At 40.4% G+C, this 18,822-nt stretch overlaps 1 protein-coding gene across 1 annotated transcript in view; it reads right to left on the bottom strand.

The window, feature by feature from the left end:
- LOC136884016 (L-lactate dehydrogenase) overlaps positions 1–18,822 on the bottom strand; it is a 425,048-nt gene that overhangs the window by 85,629 nt on the left and 320,597 nt on the right. The window contains exon 3 of the mRNA XM_067156016.2: positions 10,219–10,336. Coding sequence (XP_067012117.1) covers positions 10,219–10,336 — 118 coding nt within the window. The remainder of the gene's footprint in view (positions 1–10,218; positions 10,337–18,822) is intronic.

The raw sequence follows: 18,822 nt of genomic DNA, 5'->3' as shown, positions 1-18,822 counted from the left end.
ATAATAATAATAATAATAATAATAATAATAATAATATAATATTTTATTTATTCTGGCAAAGTTAGGGATGTACTCCCTTTCTTACACTTCACCAGTCTTAACCTAGAACACTGTTAACAACAACTACTGATGACAATAATATGAAAACAATATTAACAATAATAACAGTAATAGCATGACGAATATAGGAACAAGTGTGAGGACTCCTCGAGTTCAAGCGCGCGCCGCCAGGCAGCGCTAGAGTGGGCAAGCTCCACAGTACCGATCAGCTGGTCTTAGGAATGATGCCAGAGGAAACGTATTACTCCGTAACTGATAAGTATATACATTGTCTTTTAAACACAATGAGAGATTGCAATTAAAATACCACGACAGTGTACAATGGAAAAAAGTCATACGTGGAAATAAGAGGTACGGCCTTCATCACATGTTGCGGAAAGCACAGGTTACTGGAGTGTACATGTGCAGATAAATAGCACATAACTCCCAGCATATTAAAACGAACACCCATGAACTATTTAAAGGTAAAAACTCCACTTACCAACTCAATTTGTCAGTTACTGGACTGCTGCGTGGAAAGCTTGCGTGAAGATTTTGCGGATGTTCGAGGTTGTAAATGTCGCAGGATTTCCTTCGTTCAGAAGAAAAATCGTAACTTTATATAATAATAAACAACTCTGGAGATTATATCCATAACATGTTGAAGACAACAGCCAGCTCCTGATTGGTCAACTTAATTTTTTTTTTCTATGGAATCGATACAGTCAAAAAATATTTCGCTCCACATCAATTATGAGTTCAGTTTGCCGTTAATTGCTTTCTCGGCCTGGAAAAGAATGTCACATAAATTTTTCGAAGGGTATGTTAAAAACACTTCATTGTATTTTATTTCGGTGAGAACTGAAAATTTACTTTGATTATTCTCATGTAGAGAATGGGCACAGGGTGAACACTTAATAAATTTAGAAACGTGATTAACAGCGTACCCAGCCAAATGATACACTAAACACTTCTCAATCGAAGAGTTTCGAACTGCGCTATCAAATTCAGGTACAGGGCTTTCCCAGCCTTCGATATTCACTGCATCTTGAACCACAATTTTTTGCTTAATGGAAGTTTCCACTGATTGTTTCACTATCTTGTTATGCATTTCCACGCGTTAACTCAGTATCCTTCTGTGGAAAAGCTTTGGCCCATTTTTCAAATTGATTTCTATCCTTCGGTGGTGAAAAAAAGTCGCATGTCGTCAACTACTCTACCATAGCCTGACTTACAGCCAGGCACAAAACAGTACGGCATGCTGAACTATTAAATGAATCAAGCCACATAAGATACAGGCTTGAAGTACACAACACACAATAAACTGAGTTTAAGAACTGAAAGCAAAGAAAATTGAACTTATTCACTGAAATGTCTCCCGCCCTTCTCTATACCCACCTTGCTGGAACTACTGGAGCACGTGTTGGATATAATCGCTAGCAGTGCTTGCAGTGGCGGGGCTACAAACTATCATGCTATAATGGCTGAGTCCTCACACTTGGTCTTATATTCGTCATGATAATATAGTAGTATTAATAAAAATAATCACACATAGTGATATTAAGGAAGAGTCATATCTAGAGCCCGGATTTCCGTGCACTATGAAATCTCAAAATATGCATGCATTCATGCACTATCATATAGCAAAACATTCACAATCACCTAGAAAATTTGCACTATAAAGATTCAGTTCCTTTTGAAACATTGTACAACTAATTTTTCGAAATTGCCATCCGTTAATCTTTTTTTTCTTAGCACAGAAAAATAATGATCTTTCTATGTTACACGAAGTGACACATGCATAGTTTAATGAAAACATTTGGGGCAAAGTGAGGTCAACTTGTACGTCTTTAGTATTTTCACGACAATACGCCTTTCATAAGCTTGGCGAATTCAGAATCAGGATTTGAACGGATCACGTTGTTCAACCTATCTCTAGCTGCTGCAGCTACTTCTCCGTGCTATGATTGCAGACACATTTGAATGTCCTCAATAATTGGTAACGATTGCCTCCTGCGATAATAAAGACGTGTGACAAGTGAGAGTTCCGGGTAGGAACGTCCAGGATAACAACGGAAGAGGGTTCAGTGCAAAGCCATGCATGGTTTGTAACAAAGAGAATAGAATACTGTGAAAGGTTTGTAAGCTGCTATCTCAGTAACGCGGCGTCAAAGAAGTGTGATACAAGTTTTGTTTTGTTTGTCTAACATGCATAGCCAATGTATAACTGGGACACCTTCTTCCTAAGAATTACAGAGATCGACGTGGGGCCTTCCGGCTTACGTCATTGTTTACTCAAGCAACAGATAAGTAAGTGCTTGGTTAATTGGATTATAGGACCTTTTCCTTTTGTACTATTTTTTATTGTCACACGGGATGCCAGAAATATATTCTCTCCTTCTCTCACTAATAGATATACTGTATAACGTGGGAAAATGGTCCCAAATTCTGCAAACCAACATTCATAAACGGCACTATCATGCAAGTTAACATTATATATGCGCCAGAGTCAGAAGAAAAGTCACATTATACAATATTAAACGTCTAAATATTCACTGTTAAATCCAAAATCTTCAAAATATGCATTATGTATGAATTTTCTCCTAAAAAGACCAAATCATGCAAACATGCAGGGAAAAAGAACGGTTATTTGGAATCTTTAAGTCACAAAACGAGTATTTGCAAAATTTGAGAAGTGTAACCAGCTTATTTAAAAACATGTATTTGCATGGTAAATCCGGGCTCTAGCTCATATCATACATATAAAAAACAAATCATATCATCTATATATTTGTAATACATATCGTACGGAGAGTACATTAAAAATATATAAATAATGAGTACTAGATATACTCTTTTTTTGCTAGTTGTTTTACGTCGCACCGACACAGATAGGTCTTACGGCGACAATGGGATAGGAAAGGCTAGGAGTGGGAAGGAAGCGGTCGTGGCCTTAATTAAGGTACAGCCCCAGCATTTGTCTGGTGTGAAAATGGGAAACCACGGAAAACCATTTTCAGGGCTGTCGACAGTGGGGTTCGAAACTACTATCTCCCGAATACTGGATACTGGCCGCACTTAAGCGACTGCAGCTATCGAGCTCGGTACTAGATATACTACTTAAATGAAAGTGTCAATACAAATTTCAAGAAGATACCGAGATATCGCCTTCAGCTGAGAGGTGAAAAGAAGGATTAGTAAGAATAATAATAAGAAGATATGTGAAGGGAAGAGGGAAATAATGACGAAGAGGAAGTAGGAGGAGGTGTTTTCAGGTCAAAACTTGATGATTCATGCACGTTTACACGACGGTGTGACATGGTCAGCGTACCGAAATCCACAGAAAGATCTTACACAAGCATTGTGAGCACACTGTAATTTCCTTGCCCTTTTACAAGAGTAAAGTTGTGTTTATTGGGAATAAAGTGAAGAGAATTGGTGTAGAGGTAATTGGGAGAAGATGGGATCGAATTCCACCCTTTTCCGTAATTTTCTATTTTCGCACCACGCGAATGCAGGGGTTGTACCTTAATTAAGAGAACGGCCACTACCTTCCCAATCCTAGCATCGCTAAAAATCTTCAATATGTCAGTGCGACGGTAAACCACTAGCAGGCTACGCTATTTGAGTCTCACGTAATCCTCCCAGTCCTAGCCCTTTCCTGCCCCATCGTCGCCATAAGACCTATCTGTGTCGATGCGACGTAAAACCACTTGTAAAGAAAGAATCATATTTACAAGAGTAAAAATAGAAATCTTCTTCTTCTTCTTCTTCTTCTTCTTCTTCTTCTTCTATCAGTAATTCAGTAGAATGACTGGTTTGCCCTTGCGATGAGTCTTCTCCAACTAGGTCGATCCTGTGCAGTAGGCCTACGTTTTGTGTCTGTCTAGCTCCTGCATCCGAAGTTCACAAGAAACCGTCGTTGCCGGGACAAAACCTCCTATGTGATAATATTTTTGGAGATATACTGACCCGCAGCACATACATTATGAAGAGCGAGAATGCCTTGACTATAGTCACACAATATTGCACCTTAGTTGACAGACACTTACCGGCCAAAGTTCTAAGCAAAAATATTTCACATAGGAGGTTTTGTCCCGGCAGCGACGAAATACCACCATGAATGCCTTTCTTGGTCTTCCACGAGGGCGTGTCTCTAGTATTTTACCATCCAAAATGTTATCAACACACTCCTTTGTCGAAGCCTATGTCCCATCCAAGAAAGTTGTCTCTTCCTAATTTGACTCAACAGCTGTCTCTCTTCTTGGACAACGTTCAGTACGTCGGTGTTGGTCTTCTTCTCCTCCCAACTTATCCGTTGCAGTGGACGCCAGCACCACATCTCAAAGGCTTTTAGCTTCTTATATCACTCTTGGTTAACGTCCAGTTCTCAACACAATACAGCGCAACATACCAAACATTATTCTTTTACGTAAGGTGAGGGATATTGTTTTCTTACATAGAAGGGAGTGTTTATCTCTGAAGGCTTGCTTTGCTATTGCTATTCGTGTTTTTATTTCAGTGTGACACTGAAGGTTTTCTGTTATTATATGGCCAAGGTATTTGAACTGTGATACTTGTTGTACAGGTTCACCAATAATAATCACGTGCAATCGACGTGGGTTCCTACTAAACATCATGACTTTTGTTTTATTAATATTGATTTTCATACCAAATTCCTTAGTTCTTCATTCAGCTTTAGCAACATTTTGGATAAAGTTGTTGGACTACTCGCAACTATTTGATCATAGGCAAATTTGATGGTCTGCATTAGTCTCCCCTCCCATTTTCACCCGAAGCTTGGTTTTTGTTATACATTCATTGATGATGATTTTCTCAGCAAAGACATTAAACAAGAATGTTGAGAGCAGACAGCCCTGTCTCACTCCTTTCAGTATCTGTACAGGGGCTGTTTGTTGGTTGATAAACTGCATTGTGATGTTTATATAAATTGTATAACAGCTGTACCATGCGATGTGGGCAACCTATCTCAACGAGAAGTAGAAACAGTTTGTTCCATGGCACTTTATCAAACGCTTTCTCGTAATCAGTGAAGCATACATACAAATTCCTTCCGCAGCCTTACAATCTTTCTCTCACACAGCGTAGTGTAACTATGGCATCACGTGTAGACAAATCGCTGCTGAAACCAAACTGAGTGTCACCAAGGTCCTGCTCCATGTAACTCCCCGTTCTGCATTTTGTGATATGGAGGAGTATCTTAGATGTATGAGTGATTAAACTTATCGTCCTATAGTCATTACAACCAGTAGGAGTTGGATCCAAAGTATAGAGATGTGGAGAGATGGGAATAACGGCAGATATAACACAGGACGAACAACTTTTAGGAGATTGATACAAAATTGCATGTGTTCCTAGGAGAACCAAACGAAGGAACGGAATAACATCTGGACAGAAGAGAGCAGGAAAAAAAACAGTGAAATAATGAAAAACTGTTCCAAAGCAAGAAAGAAAGCAGCAAACAAACCGAAATTTATACAGTGCGTTACTTTTTCGTGGTCCTAAGATGGCCAAAATCTATAAAAGAAAGAAAATAAACACGGTTCTAGGACATTTCGTACCACTTGCAAAAATGGGTAGTAAAATCAATATCCTAATGAATGTATTCATTTGTATATCCATTGTCCACTACTGGTGCAGAAACCTCCGCGTGTTGTAACCACTACTGACGTTAACCTTCCGTCAGGCGCAACTGATCTGCCTCGCACACACATATTATTCTTATCTTGTATTTGTCATTCGCCGGGACCTAGCTACTTCCACCTTTCAGTAGTTTCCTGTTTCCGCGTGACCTTCAAGTCCATATCGGCCAGTTCATCATAACTTTTATTTTACTGACTTGATAATGAAATTATGAAGTAGTTTATAAACATTTACAATAATAGTAATATTATCCATCCTTATGCTCGTCGGGCACATTGCGCCCGAACACGATGTATATTTCTATGGTGTTATTTTGTTTCAGGATTTATAATTCGAAAACCTACTTTCTTATGATAATATTTACGTAAATATAAGTAATAAGTACAGTTTAGTGGACAATTATTAAAACAATATAGTTTTCTTCAGAAAATGTAAATTATTTTTGTTTCTGATTTCTAAAGTGTGTGTCACGCTTATTACGCCCGCTGGCATGGAAATGGAATTCCAATTTGACATCAAGTGGTACGGATTGTCCTGGCGTGAATATCTGGGGATTGCTGGAAAACCGTTCGCAGACAGATAACGACCTAGGTGGTACGAAATGTCCACACGCTGATAACCACAGTAGTAACGATTGGGAATTAGAAGTGGGACCCAAAAATTTATAGAAAACATACCGGGGGCCTGGGGAATATAGTAGGATGGTAAACTGTAAAGTTGAAACAAACTAGCTACAAAATGGGTAATTTTTTGATTCTCTCCAGCAAATTTCGACAGAGAAGTAAAGGTTGACAGTTTACCAACTTAACTGCAGTATTTTTTTTTTTTTTTTTTTTTTTTGAGATTTTGATTCAATACTACACAATGCAACTTTCACCAAAGGAACAATAACACTTGTACGCAACTCAGGTTTTGTGGCATAATATATTAATCGCGCTTCTACACGCTGTTCTGCAAGTCTCCACTACTTGGTGTGGCGCCGAAAAATCGGTTAGCTGCGTCGAATGACATTCTGTGTGTATTTCCCCTAAGTATTTTTTAATGTTTATAGAAATTAAAGGAAATAATTACTTAATAGACAACAGAGTTTGTATAAATTGCTTTTTTAATTCTACTTTTAGGTGGCTAAACTGGAATATAAATTTAATTTTTCTCCACAAAGTGGGGGAGGAGTGGGGGGGGGGGGCGACTGCCTTAATGGTCGCCACTGGATAAACGGACAAAACTGTATATACTTGACCTGCAGATGAATATTTCTTTAACGCAGCGATTTTCATATTAATTGTTAGGTTAGCTGTGGCTGGAAGGCAAGGTGTTGTCGATGGCTGGCAGTAGATAGTCACGGTGTGTTCACACTCGGATAGGGACGTTAATGACAGCGGGCGGACACCTTCACTTCCGCTACCAGCCCTCTCGCATAACCCAGCATGAAAAGGAACTTCGTTTGTTTCTTTCATTCTACATTGATTAACGACCTTTTTTTTTTTAAAAAAACACAAGTTTTTATTCTACTTGAGCATGGTTGTACAGTGTAAGTTTACATTGTCCAACAAAATACTGTAAACCCTCCATTAACCACTATTCCGTGTTAAACGCTAGTTTTTGTCCCGTCTCATGTACTGTTCCATTACAACACAAGCTCACCTCACAAAAAATCACGTCACCTCTGGAGAAATCACTACAAGTATATTTAATACCGTAACTCCTCTGCCTCTGGACTTGATAACCGCCTGAATTCGGTTATGAAGTGAGTCCACAAGGCTGTGCAGATACTGCGCAACCAGGAGCCTGTTCCACGAACGAACTCTGCAAATTTTCAAAGTGCGAAGTTCCACCATGATCTACGCATTACTTTTCAATTTCTTCGCAAAGTGAAAAGTCTTTGCGTAAGAGTGAATCGATCAAGTTTATTCCATGAAGAAACTTTATAATACTCCATGATTTTAATGTTTTGTTTTTTACGGTGAAGACGATATAAATATGGTACCAGTAGTTTAAAACTTTTGATTTTTGATAATGGGAAAGAAGGATAAGAATTACTAGAAGTTGTCAAGGTGAAACGGGACATCCTTTTGGGCAACTTTACAAATAATATTGAGATAAAGATGCCCATGTCTATCAACATAAACCTCTTCGCGCTCAGTAGGAGCATAAGAATTAACGAGAATACCGTCAACACATCCACACACAGAAGGAAAGCCACCTTTCATTAGAAATTGCTTTTCTGCGTTATGTGGATTAAAAGGCCAACGTACTAAGTTAGGAAATATTACATAGTATCTACGACTCGAGTAACAGTTCTGCGAATAGTTTATTTTGATGCCCCATGCATTGCTACTATACCGTCCAGCTGGGCATATAGAATTTGTTCATTTCCTAAAGGGATTGACCTCTTTTTGATGCAGGTTTCAATAAATAATGACCAATCATTTAAAGAATACAGTCAGCTTGTATTAGGGTAATACGAAAACACTGGCGAATTTCCGTTGAAGTGAGGTTATGAAAATTAATCCTGACTTTGTACATTCTTCATCACTAAACTCACTTGATGATATTAAAAGCGCTCATCGTAACATGTTTATATCTCTAAATCAAATTCTACGCTAAGAAACTAGTGTAGATACTTATTAATTAACAGCTAAAAAGGGAATCGACTCTTTGCAAAATTTCTGAAAACTTTTCACTTCATTTCTTTGCACTTTGCATTTCTGTACCGATGGAGGAACGTAACAGGCTTGAAAAGTGAAAAGATTCCTAACTTTTCACTTTGCAAAACAAATCTGAAAAGTGATGGTGGAACAAAATCTGAACTGAAAAGTGCAAAGTGAAAAGTTGCAAAGGTCGTTCGTGGAACAGGTCCCAGGTTAAACCACTCGCTGAGGATTTCATTGCGCAATTCCAGCAAATCGCGGGAATGCTGATGTCGATGTTGCGTTTGCAAGCCAATCGGGATATAATAGGGTGGGGGAGTGTTCACAAAACCAGTCACATATGCGTCCAGCCCGATGAACTTTGCTGTTGTCATCTTGAATAATCAGGGGAATCAATAGCATGATCATTCATGAAGTTTAGATAAACATGTCGGTTCATGATAGTGGTCACCTCAGTGAGCGGATCCAATCCATGATAAACATCCCTAAAACATCACAGACCCACCTCCGGCTTGAACCTGACCTTGCACATACCCAGGATGAAATGCTTCATTTGGCCTTCATTTCAGATAGCACGAGTGAGGAATTCTCAGTGATCCCACCTACAAGGTGCTGAAGAACGATCCTACCAACGCCTTTGATAGGAAAAGATCGTCTCTTCTTAAAGCTAGCTCGACCTTGCATCATTCGTGAGACGATAAAAATTGTTAAACACCCCAAAATTAACAAAGGGGACGGCTATATACTGAGTAGATCACGGTTACCCTCCATAGTAACACTTCAATATCTTCTCCTTGACTCTGGAGGCCCTGGAATGAACTACGTTTCTAACAGTGTCTCTCTATCCTGAGTCTAGTTACTATGCAGTGGCAGTTGCCACTAACATCTTTGTTATTGCTCTGAATTCCTCTGTGCGTGTGGGCGGTAGAATTACACCCACGGTTTTCCCTGCCTGTCGTAAGAGGCGACTAAAAGGGGTCCTAGAGACTCTTAACTTTGGAGCGTGGGTTGGCGACCATGGGGCCCTTAGCTGAGTCCTGGCATTGCTTCCATTTACTTGTGCCAAGCTCCTCACCTTCAACTATTCTATCCGACCTACCTTGGTCAACTCATGTTCTTTTTCAACCCCGACAGTGTTATAGCACTCGAGGCCTAGGGAGTCTTTCATTTTCACGCCCTTCATGGCCCCTATCTTTCTTTGGCCGATACCTTCATTTTTCGAAGAAGTGTCGAGTCGAATCCCTTCCATTTTCTCTCTTGCTGAATGCCCGGCTGAGTGGCTCAGACGGTTGGGGCGCTGGCCTTCTGGCCCCAACCTGGCAGGTTCGATCCTGCCTCATTCCGGTAGTATTTGAAGCTGCTCAAATACGTCAGCCTCATGGCCGAAAATTTACTGGCACGTAAAAGAACTCCTGCGGGATACAATTCGGGCACCTCCGCCTCTCCGAAAACCGTAAAAGTAGTTGCTGGGACATAAAGCAAATATCATTTTTATCTCTTGCTGATTAGTGTTCCATAGAGGATGGTTGACTAGTTGTACTTCCAAAAACAATAATCACCACCACCACCACCACCTATTACTCTGAAAACGATCCTGGTTGCAGGTTTGAAACGCGTCAGCTTTAGTATTACATGACCTACATTCCCAAAATTATAATCAATACTAGGAAGTTTATAAAGGATAAAGTGACTCATATCTCTGTGTTATCTAAAATCCATGTATTCCTTCAAAGTGCTACACAATTACAGCATACATAAAAGCGATTTACAATCGTAAAATCAGTTGGAGTGGTGGGGGGTGGGGTAATAAAATTTCTAATCGTAAAAATTGTCATCTTTAAATAAAGGGTTTTTTTCCACTCACCCGTACTACAGGAGATCTTGGAGTTGCGCAGAAAGGTGGAGCCATGCTGTAGGTCCATGGTTTCTCCAAGAAGGCGATCTTCCACATTGTCGACTAGCGCCAGTTCACTACACACTTTCTGCACACAAACAGCTGGCATTAAACAAGCGAATGAGACCAAACGTTGAAAATTATCCAAGAAGAAGCATCAGTTAATATTTTAGCTATTCAAAAGACAACATCACTTTGACCTTGTTTTACAAAGCTGCAGAAACAAGATGGTCAGATAGATCTGTCATAAGCAGGGCCATGGTTTTGATGACCTAAACATGTTAACAAATAATCTATAAAATGATGGCAAAAATCCAGTAAAATGATCCGAAAAAATTAAAAATGACACAAATTTTACAATCAATTTACTAATCGAGTTGGTATAAGGTATACATTTATGTTATAGACATTATAATCCACAAATAAGATGAAAATGAATACAAAACTCAAGAGTATAAACCTCCGCTTCACCCTTACGCTAAACAAACCCATAACACGCACATTTTCAACGGAGGAAAGGGCACGAAGATCGGGGCGTCTGAATATGTACTGGGAGGACAGCAAAGTCCGAACAATCCCTTCAAAGAGACCTGAACGATGGGCTGACTAAAGTGATCCTATGCGCTCACAAAACAACAAGAGGAAGAAGAAGAAGAAGAAGAAAACATTATACACTTAAGAAAATGGAAATTGCAACACCATGAAGGCATTGGTCGTTTGTGTTGATTTTCAAGGTATGGAACGATGCCATGTAGGTATGTAAACGATCAAAGTTTCAGACCCATTGGATTGTTGCTACAGGTCTCCCCACGTGATTGGTCGCGGAGGAATCAACTCCAGTATACGGACTCTGGTGTAGCGTAGTTGACTTGCAGTCTGTGCAGTGAAGTGTTCCCCGTCAAACATGCCTCGAACGACAGAGAAGAGCACGCTATCAACAACTGTCGCCGTTTGAGAGGGCTCGGATAATTGGGCTGTGTGAGGCTGGATTATCGCTAAGGACTGTCGCTGCATGTGTTGGCCGACAGGCATCTACGGTACAACGTGTATGGCAGCAGTGGTCAAATGAAGGTACCCACACTCGTAGACCTGGCACAGGCCCAGCGCGACAGACAACTGTGAGAGAGGATCGCCGCATCATTTGGATGGCCCGGATGGAACCCCATGCAACAGCAGCGCAAATTCGAGCAGCTGTGGCACCCCACGTTACACAACAAACAGTTGGTAATCGCCTGCGTGCAGCTGGCTTACGAGCCCGTGTCCCTGCAGAAGGTGTTCCATTGACCCCACAACAGCGACGTGTAAGGCTGGCCTGGTGTCGAGAAAGATCGACGTGGGTCGACGAATGGCAAAGGGTCGTCTTTAGTGATGAATCGCGCTTCTGTCTTACCCGCAATGATCGCCGAAATCGTGTGCGCCGACGTAACGGGGAGAGGGGCCGCCCAGATCTTATTGTCGAGAAGCACACAGGGCCAACGCCAAACATTATGGTCTGGGGAGCTATTGGCTTTAATGTGAAATCACAATTAGTGCTTGTTGAGAGCACTATGACTGCTCGACAGCACGCTGATAGGGTACTCAATTCAGTGGTTGTCCCTATGATGGCGAACATTGCTAATGGGATGTTTTAGCAGGACAGTGCTCGGGTTCACACTGCACGCATCTCCAGAGAAGCTCTCCACGACATCACAACCTTAGAATGGCCCGCCAGTTCCCCGGACCTCAGTCCTATTGAGCATGTATGGGACATGATGGGTCGACAACTGGCTAACCGTCCTCAGCCAGTCACAACTCTGGAACAACTGACCCGTGCAGTGCAGCAAGCATGGGCCACAATTGCTCAGGAAGCGATCCAGGGCCTTATTGACTCTATACCTCGACGAATTCATCAAGGTATTGCAGCTCGTGTTAGGCACATCCTGTATTGATTGTTGTCCAAACTTGCGGTCAGAGGGACCTGAAAGTGTAATAATCGAATCACAACCGAACACTCGTCCTGCATGTTCAATTGCAGCAATGTAGCACCACTCCTTCTGGGTGTTGCAATCTCCATTTTCTTCAGTGTAATAAGCTTTTTGGCTTTTGTCCTGTTAAGAAACCAAGGTGAAGTTGTTCCGCGTATTCAGAAAAAATGTCGACCTCTCCAATTGGAGGTGTCTCTCCTGGAATGTGGACATTTCCAAGAAGTAAGCGATGAACAAAGTTTCTTTAGTCCTCAGATTGACAAAACGTTCTGAAGATTCTCAAGTCTCCGTATTCATCCTCACATAAAGTTGCAATATTACCCAATACCACACGCGTAAATGCTTCAAAATCTTCAAACATGTAAGAAAATGAATAAAAATATATAAAATAGTCTAATAAATTCCATAAAATGATCAAATAATGACGTATAATTTTATAAACATACATACATACATTATCATTATAGACTGTTATGCCTTTCAGAGTTCAGTCTGCAAGCCTCTGTGAATTTACTAAACGTCGCCACAATCCTCGATTTGCAACCAGTGCTGTGGCTTCATTTAGTTCTATACCTCTTATCTTTAAATTGTTAAAAACCGAGTCTAACCATCGTCGCCTTGGTCTACCTCTACTTCTCTTACCCTCCATAGCAGAGTCCATTATTCTCCTAGGTAACCTATCCTCCTCCATTCGCCTCACATGACCCCACCACCGAGGCCGGTTTATGCGTACAGCTTCATCCATCGAGTTCATTCCTAAATTAGCCTTTATCTCCTCATTCCGAGTACCCTCCTGCCATTGTTCCCACATGTTTGTACCAGCAATCATTCTTCCTACTTTAATGTCTGTTACTTCTAACTCATGAATAAGATATCCTGAGTCCACCCAGCTTTCGCCTACGTAAAGCAAAGTTGCTCTGAAAACAGACCGATATAAAGATAGTTTCGTCTGGGAGCTGACTTCGTTCTTACAGAATACTTTTAATCGCAACTGCGCGCTTACTGCATTAGATTTACGACACCTTGATTCAATCTCACTTACTATATTACCATCCTGAGAGAACACACAACCTAAATACTTGAAATTATCGACCTTTTCTAGCTTTGTATCACCAATCTGACATTCAATTCTGTTGAATTTCTTACCTACTGACATCAATTTAGTCTTCGAGAGGCTAATTTTCATACCATACTCATTGCACCTATTTTCAAGTTCCAAGATATTAGACTGCAGGCTTTCGGCACAATCTGCCATTAAGACCAAGTCGTCAGCATAGGCCAGACTGCTTACTACATTTCCACCTAACTGAATCCCTCCCTGCCATTTTATACCTTTTAGCAGATGATCCATGAAAACTACGAACAGCAAAGGTGAAAGATTACAGCCTTGTCTAACCTCTGTAAGTACCCTGAACCAAGAACTCATTCTACCATCAATTCTCACTGAAGCCCAATTTTCAACATAAATGCCTTTGATTGATTTTAATAATCTACCTTTAATTCCATAGTCCCACAGTATAGTGAACATCTTTTCCCTCGGTATCCTGTCATATGCTTTCTCTAGATCTACGAAACATAAACACAACTGCCTATTCTTCTCGTAGCATTTTTCAATTACCTGGCGCATACTGAAAATCTGATCCTGACAGCCTCTCTGTGGTCTGAAACCACACTGGTTTTCATCCAACTTCCTCTCAACGACTGATCGCACCCTCCCTTCCAAGATGCCAGTGAATACTTTGCCTGGTATACTAATCAATGAGATACCTCGATAGTTGTTGCAATCTTCCTGTTCCCTACCAACACTCCACGCTAATTTTACTACTCTATGAAGCCATTTCATCCCTGCCTTTCCACTATACTTCACCATTTGGTCTAATTTCATCTATTTCTGCTGCCTTATGACAATGAAATTTATTTACCATCATTTCCACTTCCTCAAGCATAATTTCACCAACATCATTTTCATCCTCCCCATGGGCTTGGCTGTTCACAACACCACCAGGATGATTTCCTTTTACATTGAGAAGATGTTCAAAATATTCCCCCCACCTCTCCAGTGATTCCCTGGGATCTATTATGAGTTCACCTGAATTACTCAAAACACTGTTCATTTCCTTTTTCCCTCCCTTCCTAAGATTCTTTATTACTGTCCAGAAAGGTTTCCCTGCTGCTTCACCCAGCCTTTCCAGGTTGTTACCAAAATCTTCCCATGACTTCTTTTTGAAGTCAACAACTATTTGTTTCGCTCTGTTTCTTTCATCTACGTACAAATCCCTGTCTGCCTCGGCCCTTGTTTGGAGCCATTTCTGTTAAGCCTTCTTTTTACGTTTACAAGCTGCTCTCACTTCTTCATTCCACCAAGATGTTCGTCTTTTCCCATCTTTACACACAGTTGTTCCTAGTCATTCCCTTGCTGTTTCTACTACAGCATCCCTGTATGCCACCCATTCACTTTCTATATCCTGAACCTGCTTACTGTCTACTGTTCGAAACTTCTCACTAATCATATCCATGTACTTCTGTCTAATTTCCTCGTCCTGGATATTTTCTACCCTTATTCGTTTTCAGACAGATTTCACTTTCTCTACCCTAGGCCTAGAGATACTTAGTTCACTACAGATCAGATAGTGGTCTGTATCATCGAAAAATCTCCGGAAAACTCGTACATTCCTAACATATTTCCTGAATTCGAAGTCTGTTAAGATATAGTATATTATGGATCTGGTACCCCTAGCCTCCCATGTGTAGCGGTGAATAGCCTTATGCTTGAAGAATATATTCGTAACAGCTAAAACCATACTAGCACAGAAGTCCAGCAAATGCTTTATAAATTGAGCTAAAAATACAAATGGCAAAAAATGACAAGAACAATTACCTAACAAATTAGCATTTCTACAATGTGGGAAATATGATTAGGATTTCTGTACAAGTTAGCGATGTCTGCTGTGAACCAATTAAAAGATGACATGTCATCAAAATCCTAGCCCTGGTCATTTATGACTAATGTTCCAGTTGAATTGGTATTAACAGTGAGCCTCATGACTGATGAAGAATTAAGGGAATCTGGTATTCCGGTCATCAAAATTATTATACTTCATTTTGTCAGTGACAAATACTCTTAAATCTCCCTGAACATGAAAATATAATATACTTTAGTGGTCATATTACGTGATTTGCATCACTTAAAATGCATTTAATAAATGGCGTGCGCCTTTTTAAGTACACATGCCACACTCTACCGTACGTTGTCGAAGGTGTAAATAGTGCTAGTGTACACAGGCATAGCGCTAATAGTAGTGGTAATATTATAATTAAATTAGTGTAGATCTGCTGCCCAGGTTCATTAGTGAGAACACTCTGTGTAAATATATTAAGTCAGTAGGAACTCTGTATATAGAAGAAAACATTCACTTGTAAATGCGATTTTCTTTTAAAGATACTGTTAATATAAAATAATGTTCTTTTTTTCTCATCAACTGCCGGAACAAGATATCAGAAACTCTGTGTGCTTATTTCTAGTGTTGAATTTGATCACTGGTTTATTATGGGAGAAATAATTATTTTTCTTATTTTCTTCATGTTTTTAGATTGCGCTTAATTAACATAATGCATATTGTTACAAAATGCACCCAATAAGTATAACTCCTCCATCTTGCGAAGTAACTTACGAGTGGATATTGAAAATATGCATGAAATATTTCAATCCTTTACCATACATAGCTTTTGAGAAAAGAGTAGATAAATGTCGGTAAACATATTTCGCCTGTGATATTAGAAAAAAATTGTCTTTTTATAATTTAAAATACATAGCCACAAATGGTTATTATTCTATATAAATAATTTCTATAGCGTGCAGAAGCACATGTAAACATTCCAGAGTGGTTTATACAAAACTTCCTGTGAAGCAAAACAAATTAGCCTCAGTGTATGCAGCAATAATGGAGATTCCCTTACCTCAGCACATTGTTCATAAAATTAAGGTAGCAGTGTCCTTCATATTGACATTTTGAAATAAATTATGATATTCACAATCAAGTCAGTTAACTGATGAATTCAGAAAGAAAACGACATACGCTCTCTCTCTCTCTCTCTCTCTGCAAACAGTAATTACCATGAAGTCAATAATAATAATAATAATAATAATAATAATAATAATAATAATAATAATAATAATAATAATAATAATAATAATAATAACAGTAGCAAGACCTGTCCCTGAATTTGAATTCCCGCTTCATCAACTGATAGCAAAGAAATCTAACAAAGACTGCTTGAACTCAACCATATCAACTAAGTTTTACGTATCGTCACAAGATGACAGCACTGTCGATTATAAGTGACACCTAGTGTACTGAACAATTAAAACGGATGGAAAATGATTATCTTTTGGGGTTTGATAACCTGGTTACCTTCAACTGTTTTTGGCTCGCCACTATTGCCTAATACCGAGCTCGATAGCTGCAGTCGCTTAAGCGCAGCCAGTATCCAGTATTCGGGAGATAGTAGGTTCGAACCCCACTGTCGGCAGCCCTGAAAATGGTTTTCCGTGGTTTCCCATTTTCACACCAGGCAAATGCTGGGGTTGTACATTAATTAAGGCCGCTTCCTTCACACTCCTAGCCCTTCCCTGTCCCATCGTCGCCATAAGACCTATCTGTGTCGGTGCGACGTAAAGCAACTAGCAAAAACAAAAAAAAAAGACTATTGCCTAATATGTTTTGATCTATCAGTCAGCTCCCTGGCTTATGATGTCATGCTCTACAAATCAAAAATTCCACTACGTCATTTTCTAGAACAGTCACCACAGCTAGGCCCTATATATGCACTAGCGGAAATGGAAAATGTTACACCATGAACACCTTGACCGAAAGCCACCAAACTTATACCGCAGTATATTCATGCCTGTGAGACATGATGATTAAAATTTCATCTTCACACGGCCTAATTCTTAATACAGGAAAACTCCATTCCAAAAGATGGCGGCTGGAGTGTGTACATGATGGATGTTGGGTGTGTCTAACGTTACTGTCTATTTTCAAGCAGAGATTGTAACACAGCATGCCTAGAGGACGTGCACGGGCAGTTTTATCGCCATCTTTCGAACTTTGTGAAAGGTCGAATCATTGGGATGAGGGATATGGTTTCCCATTTTCACTCCAGGCAAATGCTGGGGCTGTATATTATTTAAGGCCGCGGCCGCTTCCTTCCTACTCCTAGCTCTTCCTTGTCCCATCGTCGCCATAAGACCTATCTGCCTCGGTGGGAAGTAAAAAACCTTGTAAAAAAAAAGGAAGAAGAGCAGGCACGAGTCCTTCAAGAAGGACTACACCACCAGAAGTTCGCAGGATTCGTCGGTTGGCTCTGACGAACAGACGGATGACAACAGCTGAAATCCGAGCAAAGGTTACAGGCAGATGTCACCACGACCCTTCGGGAACAGATTACTTGAAGCTTGGTTGAGATCTCGAGTTGCCATGCGTTGTTTACCGCTGACACCAAACCACAGACAACGGAGACTTGTATGGTGTTGAGCCAGAGTCATCTGGGACATCGAGTGGCATTCTTTGGTGTTCAGCGATGAGTATCGCTTCTTTTCGTGGAGGTCAGAGCGACGTGAACATGTCCGTTGCCGACCTGGTGAAAGATCACAGGAAGAAGAGATTATCGAGGCGGAAACCTCTCCAACTCGTGGAATTATGGTGTGGGGAGCAATTGGATATGACAACAGGATGGATTTGGTACGTGTTGAAGGATGACTACATGTTCGCCGGTATGTTACAAGATTCGTAAACCCTGTTGTCATACCCTTCATGATGAGGGTGCCAAATGGCATATTCCAGCAGGATAATGCAAGAGCCCACACTGCAGATCACACCAGAAACGCCTTTGGGAATGTACGGATCCTTGAATAACATGTCCGGTTCCCTGACTTGTCACCCACAGAGCATGTCTGAGATGTGATGGGAAGACGTATACGGTCATAGAGGCATGGCAATAAACCCCTTAAGATGGCATTCGGGGGCTGTTCGCTTCCATGCCACACCGAATACAAAAGTGTATTCATGCACGTGGGGGTCATACCTCACACTGATGATGATGGTGATGGACATTTCCGAATGTGCTGAAAGTTTAATCATTTAATACCTGTTATGTGGTGAACTCTACGCAAAGTTTGATAAATATCGGATTGGTTCTTCGTGGTGTAACACTTTTCAATTCCCCTAGTGTAGTAGTGTGTTTGAACCTGAAGTGTCATTATTCGGTTCCAGACTTTGAGAGAGCAACGTTAATTGAGGTGGCCTCCCTCTGGAGGCCGGATGACAAGGTTGGGTCTGGCTACGGCGTAATGATGGCAGTATAAGGGAGGCAGAACTATCATCTAGCAATGTTAACTTTACCTACGTGTAGCAAAGGGAAGATTCCAGCATTCCTCTTAGCATGTCACTGTCAGGTCGAGCTGCCTTTGCCTTATTTTAATGTAGTATTTTCTTCTTTTTGTCACGTTTTCTACTCAGTCTACGGACTTATGCAAAAAATTACGGGAAGTATGTCAAATGTAAGTACGCGCGAGTATGTACCCTCGTTTCCCTTTTTTTATCTTGTGTTT

This window comes from Anabrus simplex, chromosome 12 (genome assembly GCF_040414725.1).
Source record: "Anabrus simplex isolate iqAnaSimp1 chromosome 12, ASM4041472v1, whole genome shotgun sequence".
In the NCBI taxonomy this organism is placed as follows: domain Eukaryota; kingdom Metazoa; phylum Arthropoda; class Insecta; order Orthoptera; family Tettigoniidae; genus Anabrus; species Anabrus simplex.
Note: the sequence above shows the minus strand (reverse complement) of the source record. Positions and strands in the feature narration are given on the sequence as shown.